The following is a 22,940-nucleotide window of genomic DNA, read 5'->3' as shown; positions in this document are numbered from 1 at the left end:
AAAATACCCCAAAAATAAAAGTTCTCCAAATGCCCTGAAAATGAAATATGATTTTTTTTCGGAATATTTAAGAATTATTGGCATTGAGAACACACCAAGGGGCCTCACCATGTGCCCACGAGGGTGGAGGGCGCGCCCCTGCCTCGTGGACCCCACGTGGGTCCCCTCCACTTATTCTTGCACCCACACACTTTGTCTTCCTCAAAAAAAATCATCCACCAGCTCAAACCCGTGTTCTAGCTCATCTTGCTGCCATTTTCGATCTCCTTGCTCAAAGCTCCATTCACAAAACTGCTTTGGGGGATTGTTCTTCGGTATGTGACTCCTCCAATGGTTCAATTAGTTTTTGTTCTAGTGCTTTATTTATTGTAAAAAAATTCTGCTTAGGTGACCCTATTCTTGAGCTTGCATGTTAAATTTATGTGGTCAAAAGTAGTTTTAATGCATGATATAGCCTCTAGACACTTGTAGGAGTAGTTGCTATCAATTTTGTTGAGTTTGGTTCACTTTTATTTTAAGTTACTAAAAATTTCAGAAATTTTCAGAAAAAGATGAAGAGATTTTTGAGGGGCTCATCGAGCCGAAGCTCTAAGGATAAGCAAAGTGAAGAAAATAAGAAGCCCAAGTATAATCTCCCTCGTGCTACGGAGGCCTCACCGACTTCCTCCACGACCAGCGCGAATAGTGTCTCTTACTCACCAATATTTTGTGCAAAATTTTCATTTCCATGTCAGGAGATCACCACCTTCGGTGGAATTTTATTTATATGATGAGCATAAGGAGATGTCACTTTATGATTTTTGTCGGGTTTGTAGGATACCCTTTGAGGGCAGCATAGAGGAACCACATTATAATGATGTGGAGGGATTTATTGATATAATTGCTGTAGGGGAAACGAGGAAAGTTTCTGATGTAAGAATCACTAGCATACATTTTCCTGTTCTACGTTACTTTGCAATATTTGCTACTATATGCTTAAGTGGTCGCGAGAACTGTGGAAATCTTAGTGCCCCTGGTATTGTTATTTTGCGCCATGCTTTGTTTCGTGATACCACCTTCAGTTTAGGCGCTATTGTTGCTAAACGGTTAAATCTGAACCGTACAAAGGGTCCCGTCTTAGGAGGCATCTTCGCCTCGCACCTTGCTGCACACTTTAACATACCTATTAGGCATTGTGAGAAAGAGGAAAAGTTACTGCCTCATATTTTTCTAGATTATAAAAGCATGGTAGCACATGATTTTATTATTAAGAATAAGAAGAAGATGCTCAACTATAGACTGATGTTTGGTAAGAATCATTTTGAGACTATTACCTTGCCTGCTCCTTCTTTGTTCAACATATTTCCAGGCACGTACCTTGTTTTGCCGGAGGCCGTTCAGGCATACCAGAGCCTGACATCAGCTCTAGAGCCGGAGCCACTATCTGATCCTCACCGTCAGTCTGTTTATCAGTGGGATCCGGAGGAGATCGCCAACCAGTGGCACCCCGAAGACCCTCCTCAGTACACCGGAGAGGGCAGTTTTGATCCATGGGCATAGACCAACTTAGACCAAAAGCCTAAGCTTGGGGGAGTACGTATTTCTCACCGACATTACATTCATGTTCACACACTCATGACAGTTGTCGGTGCTCATACTTTTTCATTGTATAATCCATGCTAGTTTATTTTCTTTTTAAGCTTTCTTCTTGTGTGTTTGAAAAACCTTAAGAAAAACCAAAAAAATTAGTTGTAGATTTTAGCTAGTTTACTTTCCATGCCTGTAGTAGTAGTAATTAAAAAGAAAACCCAAAAAGATTTCTTGTTCTTTTTTTTGCTTGTTGGGAGTTTTCCCGTGTAAATAGTTTTATTTCCTTTCTTTTCCTTGGGATCGAGAGGAGAAGACCACGATAAAAATGTTGAGTGGCTCTCATATGCATTATTGTCGATCTAACAAAGAGCCCATATTACCTTGTCTTCTCCCTTGTATTGAATGCTTGCAGATTCCACCTTAGTCCAGTGCACGTGCGCTATTATTATTATCCACATTATTCGGTCGTGCAAGTGAAAGACAATAATGACGATATATGATGAACTGGTTGAGATGAGAAAAGCTGGTATGAACTTGACCTCTCTTGTTTTTGTAAATATGATTAGTTCATCGTTCCTGATTCAACCTATTATGAATGAAACATGTTTGCAATGATAATTAGATATTATAGTTGCTTATGCCATGCTTAATTTGCTAGGAGTTTATAATGGTTTACCTTGCGTGCCAACATGCTATTAAAATGGTTGTGATGTGGTATGATAGGGTGGTATCCTCCTTTGAACGATTCGAGTGGCTTAACTTGGCGCATGTTCATGCACGTAGTTGAAACAAAATCATCATAGCCTCCACAATATTTATGTTCATGGTGAATTATATCCTACTCATGCTTGCATTCAGTGTTGATTAATTTTAATGCATGTTCATGACTGTTGTCGCTCTCTAGCTGGTCGCTTCCCAGTCTCTTAATAGCATTCTGTGACGCCCCCGATTCAATCGTACACTAATCATACACGCAAACGTGTACGATCAAGATCAGGGACTCACGGGAAGATATCACAACACAACTCTACAAATAAAATAAGTCATACAAGCATCATATTACAAGCCAGGGGCCTCGAGGGCTCGAATACAAGAGCTCGATCATAGACGAGTCAGCGGAAGCAACAATATCTGAGTACAGACATAAGTTAAACAAGTTTGCCTTAAGAAGGCTAGCACAAACTGGGATACAGATCGAAAGAGGCGCAGGCCTCCTGCCTGGGATCCTCCTAAACTACTCCTGGTCGTCGTCAGCGGGCTTCACGTAGTAGTAGGCACCTCCCGAGTAGTAGTAGTCTTCATCAACGGTGGCGTCTGGCTCCTGGACTCCAACGTTTGGTCGCAGCAATCGAGCATAGAAAGGGGGAAAAGAGGGAGTAAAGCAACCGTGAGTACTCATCCAAAATACTCGCAAGCAAGGAGCTACACTACATATGTATGCATTGGTATCAAATGGAAAAGGCTATCATATGTGGACTGGACTGCAGAATGCCGGAATAAGAGGGGGATAGCTAGTACTATCGAAGACTACGCTTCTGGTAACCTCCATCTTACAGCAGGAGAAGAGAGTAGATGGTAAGTTCACCAAGTAGCATCGTGTAGCATAATCCTAACCGATGATCCTCCCCTCGTCGCCCTGTGAGAGAGCGACCACCGGTTGTATTTGGCACTTGGAAGGGTGTGTTTTATTAAGTATCCGGTTCTAGTTGTCATAAGGTCAAGGTACAACTCCAAGTCGTCCTGTTACCGAAGATCACGGCTATTCGAATAGATTAACTTCCCTGCAGGGGTGCACCACATAACCCAACACGCTCGATCCCATTTGGTCGGACACACTTTTCTGGGTCATGCCCAGCCTCGGAAGATCAACACGTCGCAGCCCTACCTAGGCACAACAGAGAGGTCAGCACGCCGGTCTAAATCCTATGGCGCAGGGGTCTAGGCCCATCGCCCATTGCACACTTGCACGTTGCGTACGCGGCCGGTGAGCAGACCTAGCCTCCTTTATACAAGAGTAGGCGTTCCAGTCCAACCCGGCGCGCGCCGCTCAGTCGCTGATGTCACGAAGGTTTCGGCTGATACCACGACGTCGAGTGCCCATAACTGTCCCCGCGTAGATGGTCAGTGCGTATAGGCCAGTAGCCAGACTCAGATCAAATACCAAGATCTCGTTAAGCATGTTAAGTATCCGCGAACGCCGACCAGGGCCAGGCCCACCTCTCTCCTAGGTGGTCTCAACCTGCCCTGTCGCTCCGCCACAAAGTAACAGTCGGGGGCCGTCGGGAACCCAGGCCCACCACTACCTGGGTGGAACCACCTGCCCCTTCAGCCCCCATCTCCGAACAGTATCACAGGTAATGTAATAGTGTAAAGTATATAGTATATGCCCGTGATCACCTCCCGAAGTGATCACGGCCCGGTAGTATAGCATGGCAGACGGACAAGAGTGTAGGGCCACTGATGGAACACTAGCATCCTATACTGAGCAGTAGGATAGCAGGTAAAGGTAACAACAGTAGTAGCAAGGACATGCTATGCAGCAGTATATGATTAACTGAAAGCAGTAACATGCTACACTAATCTAATGCAAGCAGTATAGAGAAGAATAGGCGATATCTGGTGATCAAGGGGGGGGGGCTTGCCTGGTTGCTCTGGCAAGAAGGAGGGGTCGTCGACACCGTAGTCGAACTGGGGGCGCCGGCAGTCTCGGGGTCTACCGAAAAGAAGTAACGGAGGGGGAATACAATAAATAATAGAGCAATCAAAGTATCACAAAGCATAACAAGACAATACGCGGTGCTAGGGGTGCCCTAACGCGGTATGAGGTGGTACCGGCGAAGGGGGAAACCTCCGGGAAAATATCCCCGGGGTTTCGCGTTTTCGGACAGATTAATTGGAGGGGAAAAATTGCGTGTTCGCTATGCTAGAGGCGCATGATGAACGAACGAAATGCGTATTCGGATTCATCTTATTTTTCTAATCATTTTTCATATATAAATTATTTTCATTCGGGTTAGTATGAATTAGTTATGATTTTTCGAAGTTTATACAATTTTCTAAAATTGTTTAATACGAGTTTGACTAACTCAAATTGACTGGTCATATAGAGAAGGTGTGGCCCACATGTCATAGGCTATCCCTAAACAAATAAATAAATCTAACTTATTTAAATGGGGGCTCTACATGTCATCTACTACTAGACTCACTTAGCACTAGTTTAATCCTAAACTAGACTAAACAAGATCCGGCTCATACACACACCTACGCACACACGGCCGAGTACAGGGCCTTGGCGGCCATGCCCAAGAAGCAGTAGCAGCAGCAATACGCAGTAGCTAGAGCAGTACAAAGTAGCAGCAGTGTAAAGTAGTCAAGTAGCAGGGCAGCGCAAGGAGCAGCAGCTAAGTCGTAGCGGCAGCAGGAGGAAGTAGCAGCGGCAAGCAAGCAGTATGCGGGAGCAGCAGCAGGTAGAGCAGCGCGCGGCCACTGCTTGAGCCCGCTGGGCACGGCCGGGGCGCCGTGTACGCAAGGGCAGGGAGCGCACGGGGTCGCGCGTCGGGGCGCAGGGAGTGGCCAGGGCGCGCGAGCACGACCATGGGGAGCCGGTCGCAGCCAGAGGCCGGGGTGAGCGCACACATACACAGGAGCTCGGGACACGACATACAACAACGTAACGAGGCACGGATCGAAGGGGGAAATGGGTGGAATCGGCCGTGGAGCTCACCGCGAAGCTCGTAGATGTGGATTGGAGGCGCGGGGGCGACCGGATGCGACGAGCTCGACGACGAGAGAGGACGGTCGTGGCGGAAAATCAGCTCGATCCCGAGCGTACAGTGCAGCTCCGGTCGAACGAATGCACGGGGGTGATGGAGTCGTCAACGAGGAAGCCCTGGACGACCTCCCAGTCGCCGGGGATGCCAGTGGCCGCAGGGACGGCGATGACGCGCAGACGGTGGCTCGGGCACGAGGTCCAGAGGAGAAGCGCGAGAGGGAGAGGGGAAATTTCAGAGGCTAGGATTTCGGGGGTCGAGGAGGGGGTCTTGTGGACGTTAGGCATCTCCAGCCGTTGGCCCCCCAGGGGGCGCCTAAAATCGCCGCCTGGGGGTGAGTCGGCGCAAAAATTGGGCCTGGGGGCGAGTTGGTCCCCAGCCGCCGGCCCCAGGGCCGCCCCCAGGCACGTTTTAAAATAAAAGAAGTTCGGCGAAGTTCGGCTTAAACACGATAAAATTCGGCCAAACACGATAAATTTCGGCACATTTCGGCGAAGTTCGCGGATTTTCATTACATAGCACATATACATAAACTAATCTAAAGGAAAAACTGGTTGAAGTCGCCGCTGTCGCCGCCATCGTCGTCGTCGGCCTTCTCCTCCTTGACGCGGGCGCCCCTACTGGTCCCCTGCCCGGCGTCGCCATGGCGGACTAGTGGCGGTGCATCGTCCTCGTCGCTGTCGCAGATGACGACGACTCCGCCTTCGTCGCGGCCGCGTCGACGTTCCGCGAAGCGAAGCAGGGCGGCGCGCTGGCGCTCCTTCGCCTTCTCCAGGCGCTCCTTCTCCATCGCTATGGAGTTCCTGCGCGCCCATTCCAGGGCCACTTCGTCGTCGTCGAGCTTTGTCGTCACCGGCGCGGCCTGCTCCTTCTTCACCGGCACGAGCCCCGGCTCCGTCTTTGGCTTGACGAAGCGCGGAGGAGGAGCCGACGAGGAGGCACGCCGGCCGCCCTCGTTGGTGACGATGCCGGCGCTGCGGGTGCGCCGGCCGAGCAGCGTCTCCGCCGCGGGCTCGGCCTTGACGCCGAGCAGGGCCGGAGTGCCGGAGGAGTGCGATGAAGATCGGGAGGAGGAAGAAGAGGAGGAGGACCCGAACCTCCTTGGCTCCCATGGCCCAGCGCGTCGGTGCTGCGCCGGGGCGGCCACCCTTGCTGGGTACGCCAACGGCGGGTCGTTGCCGCCCTCGAGGTACGTCAGCACGCTCTCGAGTGTGCGGCCGGGGACGCCCCACCACAGGTGGCGCCCCTCGCTGTTCTGCCGGCCGCCAACCACCGGCGCGCCGTTGATGGACGCCAAGCGCTGCTGCTGGCGGCGCTTGAAATACGCCGCCCAAGCCGCGTGGTTGTCGGCGGCGTACTGGGGGAGGGAGAGTTGGGCGTCAGTGAGGGAGGCGCGCACGACCTCGACTTCCTCGGCGAAGTACGTCGGCTTCACCACGGCGTCGGGCAACGGGGGAATGGGCACTCCCCCGGCGCTGAGCCTCCACCTCGTCGGCCCGGCGCGCATGTCCGGCGGCGCCGGGATGTTCGCCTGGAACAGGAGCCAGGACTCCTGTTCGCGGAGCGAACGGCGGCCGAAGCCGTTGGCCGCCGCCTCGTCTCCGGGGTAGCGTTCCGCCATGGCGACGGGCTCGGGAGAGGTAGAGAGATAGAGGGAGGGGCTGGGCGGCGGCGCTCGGGAGAGGTAGGGAGAGGGAGGAGCTGGGCGGCGGCGAGGGGCGGGGCTGGTGTGGGCACAGGCGAGTGCAGGCCACCGGCTATATAGCCGCGCCGCACCCGTGTGTACGCGTGCGAGGGAGGGGAGGCGTCGGCACGCCATCCCATGACGCGCCGCCCGTGAGGAATCAATGACAAGGCTGACCGGCGGCAGCCTTGGCATTGATTCCCCGCGGGAACCGAGGCCGTTGGGGGAAGACGAGGCGCCGTGTCGCTGACGCGGTGGGCCTGCGGCTGTTTCGTGCCAAAACAGTTCGCCCCGGCGCCCCCGGGCGCCCCCCAGCGCGCCGGGTTCGGCCTGGGTCCGCCGGCGCTGTTTTTGGCCCAGACCGACGAAAATCGGGCTCTTGGGGGCGCGACTGGGCCGTTTTTTTGGCGCCGGCGCGAAAAAATCGCCTGGGGAGGCCTTCTTGGGGGCGCGGCTGGAGATGCCCTTAGGGCATCGTTGGATGGTCGACACGAGACCGGGGCGCCATGGGATGGCCGCCACGATCCCCTGCCTGTCTTCTGTAGCCAGAGGAGGGAGACAAGTGGTGGATGTGGGCTGGGCTTTCCATTTTGCTATATGGGCCTCAATGCTCAGTAGATTAGGTTCTTCTCTTTTCTTTGTTTTTTATACTATTTTATTTACTTCACCTGTTTTATATTTTAAATAGTTGCCAAAAGAATGTTGTTATTTATGAAAAGTGACACATAAATACTGTGTATTATTCAGAGCTAGCACACAAAGTTTGGAGGCAGTTTGGAGTTAAGTAAATAATGGTTTATTTTGAAAAGGTCATTTTCTTTGTTGTTGGACCACTTGTTAATTTCCTAGGAATTATTTGGTGATTCAAATGATGTTGGTTGCAACATGAAAATGATCAGGGGGAGTTATACAATAATTTGGACATTTTAGTTTTATTGGTTGAGATGTTTTAAATTTCACATATTATTTGAATTTGAAAACAGATGGAGTTTCAAATGAGAAATTGATCAAAGTGACTAAGCACGGTTTTGGCAAAATGATTAGCTTGACCTCAAGGATTACTGTAGCTTAATTATCCGGCGTTACACATTCACTTGTACTAAGCGGGAATACTGCTTGTGCATCCAACTCCATAAACCCCAAAAGTTATTCCATATGAGTCCACAATACCTTCCTATATATGGTATCTACCTGCCGTTTCAAGTAAATTTATATGTGCCAAACTCTAAACCTTCAAATAAAAATTATGTTTTGTATGCTCGAATAGCTCATGTATCAATTAGGGTTGTCTGTATCTTCCATGCTAGGTGGGTTATTCTCAAAAGAAGTGGACTCCGCTCCTCACTCACGAGAAAATGGCTGGTCACCGGGATGCCCCGTCCCATGCTCAGATCAAATCAAAATAATTGCAAACAAAACTCTCCCAGGATTGTTGTTAGTTGGAGGCACCTGTTGTTTCGGGCAAGCCATCGATTGATGCTTGTTGGTGGTGGGGGAGTATAAACTTTATCATTCTGCTTGAAAACCGTCTATAATGTGTGTAGCATGGAAGATATCGAGATCTCTCGGTTGTTATGTTGACAATGAAAGTATACCGCTTAAAATATTATTCATCTCTATTTCAAAATCGAGCTCTGGCACCTCTAAAATCCCTGCTTCCCTCTACGAAGGGCCTATCTATTTACTTTTATGTTGAGTCATCATCCTCTTATTAAAAAGCACCAGTTGGAGAGCGGCTGTTATTTTCGTGTATTATTATTAGTTTACATTGAGTATGACTTGACTGGATCTCTTTTACCATGAATTACAATTTCCAGTCAGCCCTTAATCTTCAGGGGTGCTCTGCATTTAAGTTTTTCGGTCTCAGAAAAGGCTAGCGAGATACCATCTTGTTATATCATATTATGTTTGTTTTGAGAAAGTGTTGTCATCCGAGATTTATTATTATTACTCGCGAGTTGATTATGCCATTGATATGAGTAAACATGAGACCTAAATGTTATTGTGAATATGGTTAGTTCACAATCTTTGCTGAAAACTTGAATGCTAGCTTTACATATTAACAATAGCAAGAGCAAACAGAGTTTGTAAAAGTTTTTCTTTATCATTTTCAGTTTATCAACTGAATTGCTTGAGGATAAGCAAAGGTTTAAGCTTGGGGGAGTTGATACGTCTCCAACGTATATACTTTTCCAAACACTTTTGCCCTTGTTTTGGACGCTAACTTGCATGATTTGAATGGAACTAACACTACTGGAATCAGCTACTTTGCCATCTGCCAGTTCTTTGCTGTCCGCTAGCAGACGGCAAAGAAGCTCTTTGCCATCAGCTTCCAAAAAGCAGACGGTAAAGAACTGGCTGATGGCAAAGATTCTTTGCCGTCGGCTAGCGGACGGCAAAGAGGGAGGGGCCCCACTGACGAGCTGCAAAAAAAAAACCTAACGGCCCCCCTCTTTGCCGTCCGCTAGCGGACGGCAAAGAGCAAGAAGGCGGACGGCAAAGGGTGGCGGACGGCAAAGAGGGAGGGCCCCACGTAATGTTAACGGCCGCGCCCCACACCCCCTCTCTCTCTCTCTCTCTCTCTCTCTCTTTCTCTCCCACTTCTCGCCACCGCCCCGTCGCACCACCCCGCCGCCGCCCCAGCGCCCCCCGCCCCGTCGCCCCACCATCCCGCCGCCGCCCTGGCGCCCCCCCGCCCCGTCGCCCCTGCCGCCCTGCCGTCTGGGCGCCGCCACGCCCCGGCGCCCCGGCACCTCCGCGCCCCGCCGCCCCGGCCGGGCCCGGCGCCGCCGCCCCAGGCCGCCCCGCCCCCCTCCTCCGCCGCCCCGCCCCGCTCCTCCGCCGCCCCAGGCCACACCGCCCCCCTCCTCCACCCAGGTGAGTCTCTGCTTCCTTTTTTTCCTTTTTTCTGTTTTTTTAGTTTTAGGTTTATGTTTAGTTTAGATTTAGTTTTAGTTTTAGGTTTATAGGTTTAGTTTTAGTTTAGTTTTAGGTTTAGATTTAGTTTTTTCCTTTTTATGTTTTTTTAGTTTTAGTTTTAGGTTTAGTTTAGTTTTAGGAAATAAGAAGAAGAGAAAAAGAGGAGAGGAGAAGAAGAAGAAGAGGAGGAGGAGAAGAAAAAAGAAGAAGAGGAAGAAGAAGAAGAAAAAAGAGGAGAGGAGGAGAAGAAGAAGAGGAAAAAGGAAAGGAGGAGGAAGAAGAAGAAGAAGGAAAAAAAGGAAGAAAAGGAAGAAGAGGAAGAAGAAGAAAAGGAAAAAAAACCCGACCCGACACGGTACCCAGACCCCGACCCGGCACCCCGACACGACACTCCGACCCCGAGACCCCGACCCCGAGACCCCGGCCCCGACACCCCGACCCCGACCCCGACACCCCGACCCCGACCCCGACACCCCGACCCCCCGAGCCTGACCCGACACCCCGACCCCGACCCCGACACCCCGACCCCCCGAGCCTGACCCGACACCCCGACCCCGAGCCTGACCCGACACCCTGACCCCGACACCACACCCCGACCCCGAAACAACACCCCGACACCGACACGGCACTACCCCGACATCGACACGACACCCCGACCCCCCGACCCCGAAACAGCACCCCGACCCCGACACGGCACCCCGACACCGACAGGACACCTCGACCACCGACACCTCCCGAAAAGGTGTTCTTTGGCCTTCCAGAGGCCGACGGGGTCATATATTTGTGAATTATTAGTTAGGTCATATATTTTTCGATTTTGTTATGAAAAACATCATATATAATTGTGTTGATCGTGTAGTTTTAAATGTGCAGTTGTTTCATCGCTGCGAGGTTTGGTGTTCGACGACCTCGCCGTGCGTTTGACGAGCTCTGCCCCTTCGTTCGTGGGTGAGCACAAATGACAAGTCCTCCTCCCCCATTAATTATTTGATCTATTCCGATGAAACTTGATAGCTAGCTATATATGTGTCTTGAATCATCAGTATGCGTAACCAATATGTGTCTCCCGTTCGAAAGCGTCATAGTTATAAATATGCATGCATTTGCATATTTATAACCTTGATTCTTTCGAATTGTCCAACGCTATCCATGGACAGCCCGAGTATGTGTAGATTGGGTTCGTTTTCCCATATGCTTTGCTCCGGATCCGACGCATATATTTTGTCAGTGCCTCCCCTGTTGTTCTCCGGGTACACATCCTCTCTGTTTATTGCAGAGACGTGTATCAGGAGAACAGCGGGGAGGTGCTGCCGAAATTTTGCGTCGGATCCGGAGCATAGCATGGGAAAATGAACCCAATCTACACATACACTGGTGGGATTAGGACCTATCATTACCTATTAGAGTGTAGGTTGCATGGACGTAATAAAATTGACAAAGTAGATCAACTGATGAATATATACATGGTGAATTACATATATAATTGTTGTGTGTCCAGTAGCTCTGAAAGTCAAGATGAGTGACCGTGCTTGGATGTATACCGGTCACACTGGTCAGAACAAATGGAGCGCTGAATGGTTCACAAAAACTAAGGGGTTTGTGCAAGCCGCATTTGCAAATGGCCAAAAGAAAACCTGGTGCCCCTGTTTCCGGTGCGGCAATTGGGAAAAGAAGACAGAGGCTAAAATGGGCAAACACCTGTAGAAGAGTGGTTTACGCCCGATTATACGGTGTGGACATTTCATGGTGAGTCTGCCCAACGTGACCGAGCTGAGGTGGATCGTCGTCGCACCGACGAGCATGGTACCGGGATGGAAAACATGGTGCAAGGCTATGATGATGCTCGGGATTCGGACGAGGAGATGGAGGAATCTGCAAAGGCCTTCAATGAAATGTTGGAGTCTTCGAAACGTCCGCTCCACGAGCACACTGAGCTTTGTCAGTTGGATGCCATCTCACAAGTAATGGCTCTGAAGGCTCAGTTCAACTTGGGCAGAGAATGCTATGACGCAATTATGACAGTATTTGGACGCTTTCTACCCAAAGGCCATGTAATGCCTGCAAACCTGTACCAGTTGGACAAAATCCTCCGTGCACTGAAGATGCCCTATGAGAAGATACATGCCTGTGAGAAAGGATGTGCCTTATTTAGGCTTGACTATGCGGACTTGAACTATTGTCCCATTTGCAAGTCTTCCAGGTATATTGTGGTAGACAACGGTATGGGTGAGAAGACACAGACCAAAATCCCCGTTAGTGTTCTTCGGTATATGCCAACCGTACCAAGACTTCAACGTCTTTTCATGGTCGAAGAGACGGCCAGACAGATGACATGGCACAAAACAGGCAAAAGAACCGAACTAGATGCAGATGGGAATCTGATGATGGTACACACATCGGATGGTGTTGCGTGGAAAAATTTGATGAATTACATGCTGACAAAGCGGCAGATCCGATGCATCCTCGAGTCGGCATCAGCACGGATGGGTTCAGTGTGTTTGGTATGACGGCAGCCCAATACAGTTGTTGGCCCGTATTTGTCTTTCCACTCAATCTCCCCCCCGGACAGATTATGCAAAGAAAGAACATTTTCCTGATGTTGATAATTCCAGGACCCAACTATCCGGGCAAAAATATGAATGTGTACATGCAGCCGCTTAAGGACGAATTGCAAGAAGCCTGGGATAATGGCTTCAAGACATACGACGCCTTTAGCAAACGGAACTTCATAATGCGTGTCTGGTACATGTACTCGACGCATGACTTGCCGGCGTATGCGCTATTCGTTGGCTGGTGTGTGCATGGAAGGTTCCCGTGCCCCACATGCAAGGGAGCTCTTGAGTTTCGTTGGCTTCAGGCCGGTCGCAAGTTTTCTTGCTTCGACATGCATAGACAGTTCCTGGATCCTCGCCATAAGTTCATGAAAGACAAGAAGAACTTCATCAGGGGTAGAGTTGTCAAAAACTCTACACCACCTGCATTGACAGGCCAACAGACCCTGGATCAGTTAAACGCTCTCGAGCCAGATCCACAACGTCCAGGGTACTTCAAGGGGTATAATACTAAGCACGCGTGGACTCACAAAACATGCTTATGGGATCTGCCTTACTTCAAAGACCTCCTTTGCCCACACAACATCGATGTGATGCACACTGAGAAGAATATCGCCGAGGCACTTTTTGGTACATTGTTCGGCATAGATGGGAAGTCAAAGGATAATACTAAGGCTAGAGTCGATCTGGAGGCGCTATGTGATAGGCCGTTACAAAACATGAAAGAACCGAAAGGAAAGCAGAACTGGACGAAGCCAAAGGCATGGCTCAATCTTGGAAGGCCAGCTATGAGGGAAATTCTCTTGTGGGTGCAACAACAGTTGATGTTCCCCGATGGGTATGCAGCGAATCTAAAGAGGGGAGCGAATCTTGATAAACTGAAGATATTTGGTCTCAAGAGTCATGATTGGCACATATGGATTGAGCGGGTAATGCCGGTGATGTTGCGTGGCTTCATCCCTGAGGATGAATGGCTAGTACTGGCAGAACTCAGCTATTTCTTCCATGTTCTTTGTGCGAAAGAACTATCGCCTGGCATGCTAGAAGAAATGGAAGAGTTGGCGCCGGAGTTGATCTGCAAGTTAGAGAAGATCTTTCCACCGGGCTTCTTTAATCCAATGCAGCATTTGATTTTGCATCTCCCGACCGAGGCAAGATTGGGGGGGCCCGTGCAAAATCGTTGGTGCTACCCAACTGAGAGGATGCAGAAGACGCTTCGAGAAAAATGTAAAAATAAACGTAGAATTGAAGCATCGATGGCTGAGGCATTCATCATAGAGGAGGCGGCAAACTTCGTAACAGCGCACTACGAAGCCAAAAATCGTCATTTGCATAATCCGAAGCCTCGGTACAATGCTGACGAGCCTAAAAAGGGTGGATCCAACCTTAGCCTATTCAAAGGGAATCTCGCACCAGCTAGTGTTTCACATCCAGTATCTTTGGATAACGAAGAATGGCGGACCATTTCGTTGTATATCTTCAACAACCTGATAGAAGTGCGGCCGTACATCGAGTAAGTTCTCGGTACATTGTTTCGCAACTTCTATTTCCTTTGAACTACTCTTATTCCTGGATATGTCATACAGTCGATACGTCGCCATATTCTTGTATGGAGCGGAGATCCAAAAGGATTCCGTCGAAGAGTATGAGCTTCTCGCAAAGCAAGGAGGTGGCTATCCCGGTTTCATCTCTTGGTTCAAACAAACGGTAATTTCTATTAGACAATTTCATTTCATTCGCTAATTTGTGCATAATGCAACAATCCTTTCATATTAAACTTGTAGGCTAATTCAGAGTCTATGGACGCCGAATTGAGACAAGTCGCTAATGGTTTTGACTATAAGGTCCGTTCATTTGACAAGTACGACATCAACGGGTATTGCTTTCGTACCTATGGCAAAGAGCTATCTATGGCCGACCGAAAGTCTACAAATTGTTGTGTATCTGCTATCGGCGAAGGAGGTACTGAGTATTATGGGAGAGTTGAAGCAATTTATGAACTTCTGTTCTATGGTGAAAACCCACCGAATGTCGTAGTCTTCAAATGTTATTGGTTTCAGCCGAAGGAGACTAGAAGGACTCATGAACATATAGGGCTAGTTGAAATCAACCAAAGCACTCATTTAGATGTTCCTGATGTCTATATTATGGCTCAACAGGCGACCCAAGTATTCTATCTATCGTGGGCCTGCCAAACTAATCCAAATCTGAAAGGTTGGGATGTCGTTTATGAAGTGCCCCCACGTGCTAGACTTTCTCCCCCAAAGGAAGAGGATTATGAACCTCACATTAACCCAGACACATATGAAGGAGAATTCTTCCAAGAGACACGTCTTTCCAAAAAGCGTTTCAAGAACCGCTATACTTCACCCCAAAACATTGAAGTAGACAGCGACAATGAATCCGACATCACCCCAGAGGAGGAACAAGAAGAGCCGGAACAAGAAGAGGTTACTGCTGCGGATGACCTGTCAATGCTTGACCGATTACGTCAAGGTAGCCTTGCACATGTTGATGCCAATGAACCCTATGAGCCCATCATTGATTATAGTGATGATGATGATTATGCATTTATTGATGATACTGATCGAGATTATTAGTAGTGTCAGGTATTCAATTTTTTTATGTTGTACTTGATGATGATACACTTAAGTGATATACATATTATTATTCATGTCGGTACTTTTTTTATGTTGTACTAATTTCGTTTATTCTTTGTCATGGCAGGTGTTGAAAGATGGTGGGCGCTGGTCGGGAGCGCGCCGAGGCCCCTTCTTCGTCGGCGCATGGTGCGAGGTCTTCCATTCCACACGCACCTCTCCGCCGAGCGTTGCTGGATAGTATGGCGACACCGCCGGGCCCTTCTTCGTCGACCGCGGTGCCCAGCAGGGGACGAGGTAAGAAGAAGAGAGGAGGTGGAGCACGTGGTCGCGGGAGAGGAGGTAGGGTGATTCTTACGGCGCCTTCCTCGCCACCGGCCCCAGCTGTTTCACCCGAGCACGTGACTGCTAGGGTGGACTCGTCTGAGGAGGAGGCTGCACGGACTCCGGTCCACGAGCCTCCGGTCCACGAGTCTTCGGCCCACGAGCCTCGGGTCGACGGGCCTTCGGCCCACGAGACTTGGGCCCACGAGACCCCGGAGGAGCACACGTCTGGATGGGGTACCTGGTCGGGTCAGCCTGAGCATGGCGGGGAGCCGAGTGGCCATGCTGATGATGGCGGGGAGCCGACTGATGAGGAGGGGGAGAAGGGGGGCAACGTCTACCAGCGTGGTGCTACACGGCTCCCGTCCGTGCCGGTGACCCGCGAGCAGAGGTGGTTGATTTTCCCTGATGGGGAGAGGTACGTAAGTGCATTTAATATTTTTGTACCTTCTGCATTCACGTTTCTTCAAATAACTAATGCGTTGGCCTTGTCATGCTGCAGGGGTTGGGACCACCATCATAGTGTCCGCCGGCCCAACTCCATCCTTGGAGTTCTTTGCCGGCAAAACTTCCTGGGGTTTGTCACGTTGCCTGGTGAGGGTCGGCTTCCAGAGCTTGGATTGAGCTGGGAGCACTACGTGGCTGCCCCGGCCCCGCCGGATGAGATTATCGACGGTGTCGTGTGCGACACGAGGGCAGACATGGTGATCAGAAAGTTCTGGGTAATTTCTCCTTTACACATTTAAAAATCTTCAACTAGCTAGTTATTAATTGTACTAATCAATATTGTCTCATTTGATTGCAGACATTCTACAGGTGTGAGGAGGGATACGAGGAGGACGCGACACATGTTATCGAGAACGTCTGCAAGCGCCTACTCCAGAACTTACGGCACGAGGCTCGGGTGCAGGCTGTTCGAGACTACTACGCCTTGCGTGGTATCAAGAAGACCAAGCCGGCGTGCCGCGATAAGTTCCTGACTAAGGAGCAGTACATGAAGGTAATTCTTAAGGCCTTCTCTACTTAAGTTCCTTCATTTAGTAATTCTTAGCCGTAGCGCTCAAGTTTCTATTTGCTAACTTAGGCGCCTCCGAGATGGTGTGCGGATCGGATGGATTGTTGGGAGGTGTTGGTCGATGAGTGGTGCTCAAAACAATGGCTAGCCCTCCACAACGAGGCCAAGGACAAATGTGCCCAAATGGAAGGTGTGCCACACCATCAAGGCAGCTCCAACTTATATCAGTTCGGGCGCAACTGGGTATGTGGTTTGCTTAATGATTCATGCAATTCATTCATCATGCTAGCTTGAGCCCTTTAATTACTAATTTTCATTGTTTCTCTCTTTCAGGCACGCTACAATAAGGCGGATAAGGTGCCAGAGGTGTACGACCTGTATGCCATGGCCCACACTGCCTCTTTCAAGAAAGTCAAGGCTTTTTCTCAGTCTGACCTCGATGATGCAAACAACTTCACCAACATCTCCTCCCACAACAAGCTCGTGAGATATAGAGATGAGGGGAAGGCGAGGAAAGGGGAGAACTTTAACCCGAGCCAGGGTCCCATTGATCCAGAGCTGGTGATGATATCTGGTGGTGGGAGGTCCCATGGCTCCATAGCCATTGGAGATGGACTTATCCGTTGTCCTAGCACTCTCCCGGAGATCAAGGCGCGCCAGTCGAGCTCCGCTCCTGAGATAAGGCCTCGTGAACGGCCAGTGCAACTCGCCATCAAGGTTAGTGATACGTACTCAATTATCTTTCTCCATTACATTGTGTGCGCTTCCATCAATGATTACAAATGGTCATGTGAGTGGTGTTGCAGGCTGCTATACAGAGTGAGAGAGATAGAACGGAGAAACTTCTGGCGGAGGCGGCGGAGAGGCAGCGGGAGTTGGAGGAGAGGACGACAAAGATGATGGAGGAGGAGAGGGCACGGAATGACATGCAGGCAAGGGCCATGTACGAGCTCCTTGTGGTAAGTTTCTTCTGCAGATTAGCCAAAACATTCATGTAGTGTTTGTCTCATTACTAACTAGTATGACTGAGTCGTCAAAACCAAATGTGCAGTCTGTGTGCGAGAAGACAGGTCAGACCGCTCCGCCGATGCCAGTGATTGCTCCTGGGACCACGGTGAGTTTTATTTGAATGGACATTACTTGCTAGTCTTAACATTTGAGTGTCATCATGCTAACAAGACATTGGAAATGATCTTTGGTGCAGCGTCACTCCAGACAAGCATCGCACGATCCTTCTCCAGCTACCGACACGAGCCACCCCGCTCCTACACCTCCTGGATCTTGGTAAGTTTATCTAGTGTTTTGCTTAACACATGCATAAAGACCTAGACTTAGCTTTATTTCCTCCAATGCTTACCATAATGACCTAGACTTAGCTTCTTCTCCTCCAAAATGACTTAATAAGCTTACTGACCTCCAAAACCATCCATTTTACCTAAGTTAGCTCTAAAACGATCTGTACTTAGCTTACTTATGTCAAAAATTGCATAATTAGCTTAGTTAGCTCATAGACGATCCATTTTACCTAAGTTAGCTCTAAAATGACCCATTTTACCAAGGTTAGCTTATAAATGATCCAGTTCATCCAAGTTAGCTCAAAAATGACCCATTTTACCTAGATTAGCTCCTAAATGATCCATTTTACCTACGTTAGCTTTAAAATGACCCATTTCACCTAGGTTAACTCCAAAATGACCCATCTTACATAGGTTATCTCATAAACTATCCATTTCAACTAATTTAGCTCATAAACGATCCATTTCACCAAGTTAGCTAAAAAAGATCCATTTCACCTAAATTCGCTCTTAAATGATCCATTTCACCTAAGTTAGCTCAAAAAGATCCATTTCAACTAAATTAGCTCATAAATGATCCATTTCACCTAAGTTAGCTCAAAAACGATCCATTTCAACTAAGTTAGCTCATAAATGATCCATTTCACCTAAGTTAGCTAAAAAACGATCCATTTCACCTTAGTTACCTCAAAAATGATCCATTTGACCTTAGTTAGCTCATAAACAACCCATTTCAACTAAGTTAGCTCATAAATGATCCATTTCACCTTAGCTAGCTCATAAACGACCCATTTCAACTTAGTTAGCTCATATATGATCCATTTCACGTAAGTTAGCTCATAAATGACATACTCTTTTTGTTCTAGTCTTCTTCTTGTTCTACTCTTCTTGCTCTAGTCTTCTTCTTGTTCTACTCTTCTTGTTCTAACTTTCTTATTTTTCATTTTGCAGATTTCATTCACTTGACGAAAGCTTGCTTAGATGGAGTGCTCCTTATCCCTTTCTCTGTTTCTTTTGTATCGTTGAACTATGCATGTATCGTTGGATGAAACTATTGTAATATATATGGTTGGATGCCTCTATGTTGAACTTGTTATGTATGATGGAACTATGCATGTAATATATATGGTTGGATGATGAAGTTATGTGTTGGATATCTTATATGTTTGCTCTGTAATGGCCTTTTGAAATATATCTATATATGTCATATATATTTGTGATGAAAATTGTTGGATTTAATAAAAAATAGATAAAAGAGCCAATATGCAGGCTCTTTGCCGTCTGCCACCGACGGCAACGGGCTCTTTGCCGTCTGCCGCGGACGGCAAAGAAGACACGTGGCATCCAGCTGTGCTTCCTGGGAGCTGACCCATTTGGTCAGTTTGCCTACAGTGGCAGACGGCAAAGACTTTGCCATCAGTGGCAGACGGCAAAGAACCTGCACTTTGCCATCAGTGGCAGACGGCAAAGAACCTGCCATGTAGTGACGTGTAGATGACATCATACGGCGGACGGCAAAGACACTAGAAATTTTGCCGTCAGCGGCGGATGGCAAAGGCCTGCCGTTAGCCACTTAACGGACTGACAGCGCAATTATTGCCGTCCGCTCTCTTTGCCGTCCGCCGCAGACGGCAAAGGGCCTTTGCCGTCAGCCGCCAGGAAGCAGACGGCAAAGTAGCTGTTTACCGTAGCCTACTTTGCCGGAGCCTTTTGCCGTCCGCGGCTGACGGCAAAGGCCTTTGCCGTCCGCCGTGGCAGACGGCAAAATAGCTGATTCCTGTAGTGTAACCCGGACTGACGCTGTTTTCAGCAGAATTGCCATGGTATTATTTTTGTGCAGAAATAAAAATTCTTGGAATGACCTGAAAATCAACGGAGAATATTTTTGGAATATATAAAAAATACTGGCGAAAGAATCCACGTCAGGGGGCCCACACCCTGTCCATGAGGGTGGGGGCCGCGCCCCCTGCCTCGTGGCCCCCCTGACGCTCCACCGACCTCAACTCCAACTCCATATATTCACGTTCAGGGAGAAAAAAATAAGGAAGAAGAATTCATCGCGTTTTACGATACGGAACCACCGCCAAGCCCTAATCTCTCTCGGGAGGGCTGATCTGGAGTCCGTTCAGGGCTCCGGAGAGGGGAATCTGTCGCCATCGTCATCATCAACATTCCTCCATCACCAATTTCATAATGATCACCGCAGTGCGTGAGTAATTCCATCGTAGTCTTGCTGGACGATGATGGGTTGGATGAGATTTATCATGTAATCGAGTTAGTGTTATTAGGGTTTGATCCCTAGTATCCATTATGTTCTGAGATTGATGTTGCTATGACTTTGCTAGGCTTAATGCTTGTCACTAGGGCCCGACTGCCATGATTTCAGATTTGAACCTATTATGTTTTCATGAATATATGTGAGTTCTTGATCCTATCTTGCAAGTCTATAGTCACCTATTATGTGTTATGATCTGTTAACCCCGAAGTGACAATAATCGGGATACTTACCGGTGATGACCGTAGTTTGAGGAGTTCATGTATTCACTAAGTGTTAATGCTTTGGTCCGGTACTCTATTAAAAGGAGGCTTAATATCCCTTAGTTTCCAATAGGACCCCACTGCCATGGGAAGGTAGGATAAAAGATGTCATGCAAGTTCTTTTCCATAAGCACGTATGACTATATTTGGAATATACGACTACATTACATTGATGAATTGGAGCTATTTCTGTGTCGCCCTATGTTATACATATTGCATGAGGAATCACATCCGACATAATTATCCATCACTGGTCCATTGCCTACGAGCTTTTCAGATATTGTTCTTTGCTTATTTACTTTTCTGTTGCTACTGTTATAATTACTATAAAACCAAAACTGCTACCGTTACTTTTGCCACCGTTGCCACTACTATCATATTACTTTGCTACTAAATACTTTGCTGCAGATATTAAGTTTTCAGGTGTGGTTGAATTGACAACTCAGCTGCTAATACTTGAGATATTCTTTGGCTCCCCTTGTGTCAAATCAATAAATTTGGGTTGAATACTCTACCCTCGAAAACTGTTGCAATCCCCTATACTTGTAGGTTATCAACTATCACCTTCTACTACCTCCCAGGGGTCTCCTAGGGATGTGTGACTAAATGCAGAAAAAAATTGTATGCCTTGTGTGAAAAAAACAAGCTCTATTTTGGGTCCTATGGTGTGTGTGGTGTATTGTCGCACATGATTATTTAAAAAGGACGACAATGAGTTGTTTTGCGTCAGATGTTGGTAGGGCCTACACGTAAGATAGAGTTCGTGTAAATTTTGGCATGTGTTGTTTTGCGTCCTCTCTCATGCATTATGTTCCAGCCAACACACCTACTCCACCCTTTAACCCGACATTGGTTCTCTCTTTCCTCATACAACCCATGCATTTTAAGTTGAGTCCAGATTTGAAACTCTCATAGCTTATGAACAGAAGTTCTATTGATGATTTGTTTCAGCATTTATGTTCCATGTGAGGAGACCATTTAAATGAGGCCAATCATGAAAATATTTCTTTAAAGGTTTTTATGTAGGAATAACTATAGAAAGATTACACATAATGTTCCTTAGTGTGCATAATGTTTATAGTGTGTCAATAATTAGTTTATTGCATCCCCTCATATTTCATATCACATCATAATTTTATATTATCTACCAATAAGCTTCAAACTACTTCATACATATGTAAAAAAACTTCGTAAATGACAATAGAAAGGTAAACTATTGTGAAAACACATGCATTGGCTGGTAGGTAAACATTTATTATCCAACTAATGATTTGTGCTATAGAACACACTCGCTGAAGATAGGTTCTCACGTGCTTCATGCTTCAAGTATGTGCTTTCATAGAAGACTCACTCTGTTTGTTTATTGAGAGGATAGGACTAACTGAAAAATTGTGCATTTTGGTTACCTTTTGCTTCATGATCATAATATAGGGTGTTTTTTGGTTTTGGCTAAACTCTGGTTCAGATTTAGAAGATACATACAAAGTACTACCTCCGTCCTGATTTATTGGTCTCCTTCGCGTTGTGTGTCAAATTTTGACCAAAGATTTAACAAAAAAAATTAACGCATGCCACCAAAATTATATCTTTGGATTCATATTTAAACATAATTTCCTATTATATTATTTTTATGGCATACATTAACATTTTGTTAGTTAAATTTAAGATCAACATGTAGCACAAAAAATGAAGGGGGTCAATAAACGAGAACATAGATAGCATGGCCCTGACACTTCAGGGCATGTACAATGCATAGCCTCAAGGTGATGCCTCGTATGCCATGTAGGATCGGATATGACGTAAAATAGGTTCGGATAGAGAAGCGGGATCCTCTTCAGGAGGCGGGTGCTTGAAGAGAAAAAGTGTGGTCTGGTGAAAAAAGCTGAAAAGGTTGGAGTGAAAGTAGAGATGCATGTATACTAGAGTCTTTATTTTCTATTTCTTAATGAGGCCCACTGATGATAGCTTACATTGAGAAGAAAAAATGAATGTAGATGTCTCAAATTACTTTTTGTCATGGGACATATGTATCCATATGCCACCATTGTACATGCCGATCACATACGATGTGCAGCCTCATGGTCGAGAAGGACACAGAGGTGCAGGAGGCCGCACAGGAGCCGTTGCAAGTGTGTGGGACCTTGAAAGGTGAGCTTGACCTGCTCGAGTGACAAGTTACAAGTGCACGCACCAGGACAGAAATCATCAATTGTTTGAGTAAGCCAAACACCATCAGTCTGGTTGTAATGGGGAGTATCATATACTAGTATCACGCATATGATACTAATGTATGATACTACATTTCTAATGCATAGTATCATATATTAGTATCATGTAGTGCTCTATTTATTGCCATGCATGACACAAAGTAGCATAACATTTATCATGATACGGTATCATGATATGATACTCCATCCTCTCTTTCTTTATTTAATGTTATGACACCTCATCAAAATTGTCTAGTTGACATGCATGATACTAGCTATGATACTACCATTACGACTAGCCTCAGTGATCTTGCTGTTGTGTGAAATAAATACCGACGCTTCATGGATTATCGACTTATAAATGAAGTAGCTTTCCCATGCGTAAGTTAGCAACTACATATACCGGAGCTCCACTGATAGATTGAGTCATTTAGTTGTATTTGATTTAGTTGTATTTGGGTGGAGTA

General features: G+C 47.4%; 1 protein-coding gene across 1 annotated transcript; it reads left to right on the top strand.

Moving 5' to 3' along the window:
- The first annotated feature begins 6,133 nt into the window (after positions 1-6,133).
- On the top strand, positions 6,134-22,437 carry LOC147963969 (uncharacterized). Its single transcript, XM_087529776.1, has 5 exons — positions 6,134-6,235; positions 15,691-15,836; positions 15,921-16,140; positions 16,224-16,390; positions 22,341-22,437. The coding sequence occupies exons 1-5, from the start codon at positions 6,134-6,136 to the stop codon at positions 22,435-22,437; spliced, it is 732 nt and encodes a 243-aa protein (XP_087385902.1).
- The last annotated feature ends 503 nt before the right edge of the window (positions 22,438-22,940 follow it).

The sequence above is a fragment of the Triticum urartu genome, chromosome 6A, assembly GCF_056163025.1.
Source record: "Triticum urartu cultivar PI428250 chromosome 6A, HENAU_Tu73, whole genome shotgun sequence".
Lineage (NCBI taxonomy): Eukaryota > Viridiplantae > Streptophyta > Magnoliopsida > Poales > Poaceae > Triticum > Triticum urartu.
The sequence above is the reverse complement of the archived record's forward strand: the minus strand, read 5'-3'. Positions and strand labels throughout refer to the sequence as shown.

What these genes read in the sequence shown, in the direction of transcription:
- LOC147963969 (XM_087529776.1), top strand. Translation starts at nt 6,134, where the DNA reads ATGGAGTTCCTGCGCGCCCATTCCAGGGCCACTTCGTCGTCGTCGAGC. An exon ending in ATTTTCCCTGATGGGGAGAG is followed by an intron (nt 15,837 to 15,920) that starts GTACGTAAGTGC and finishes GTCATGCTGCAG; the next exon opens with GGGTTGGGACCACCATCATA. An exon ending in AAGCCGGCGTGCCGCGATAA is followed by an intron (nt 16,391 to 22,340) that starts GTTCCTGACTAA and finishes TACGATGTGCAG; the next exon opens with CCTCATGGTCGAGAAGGACA.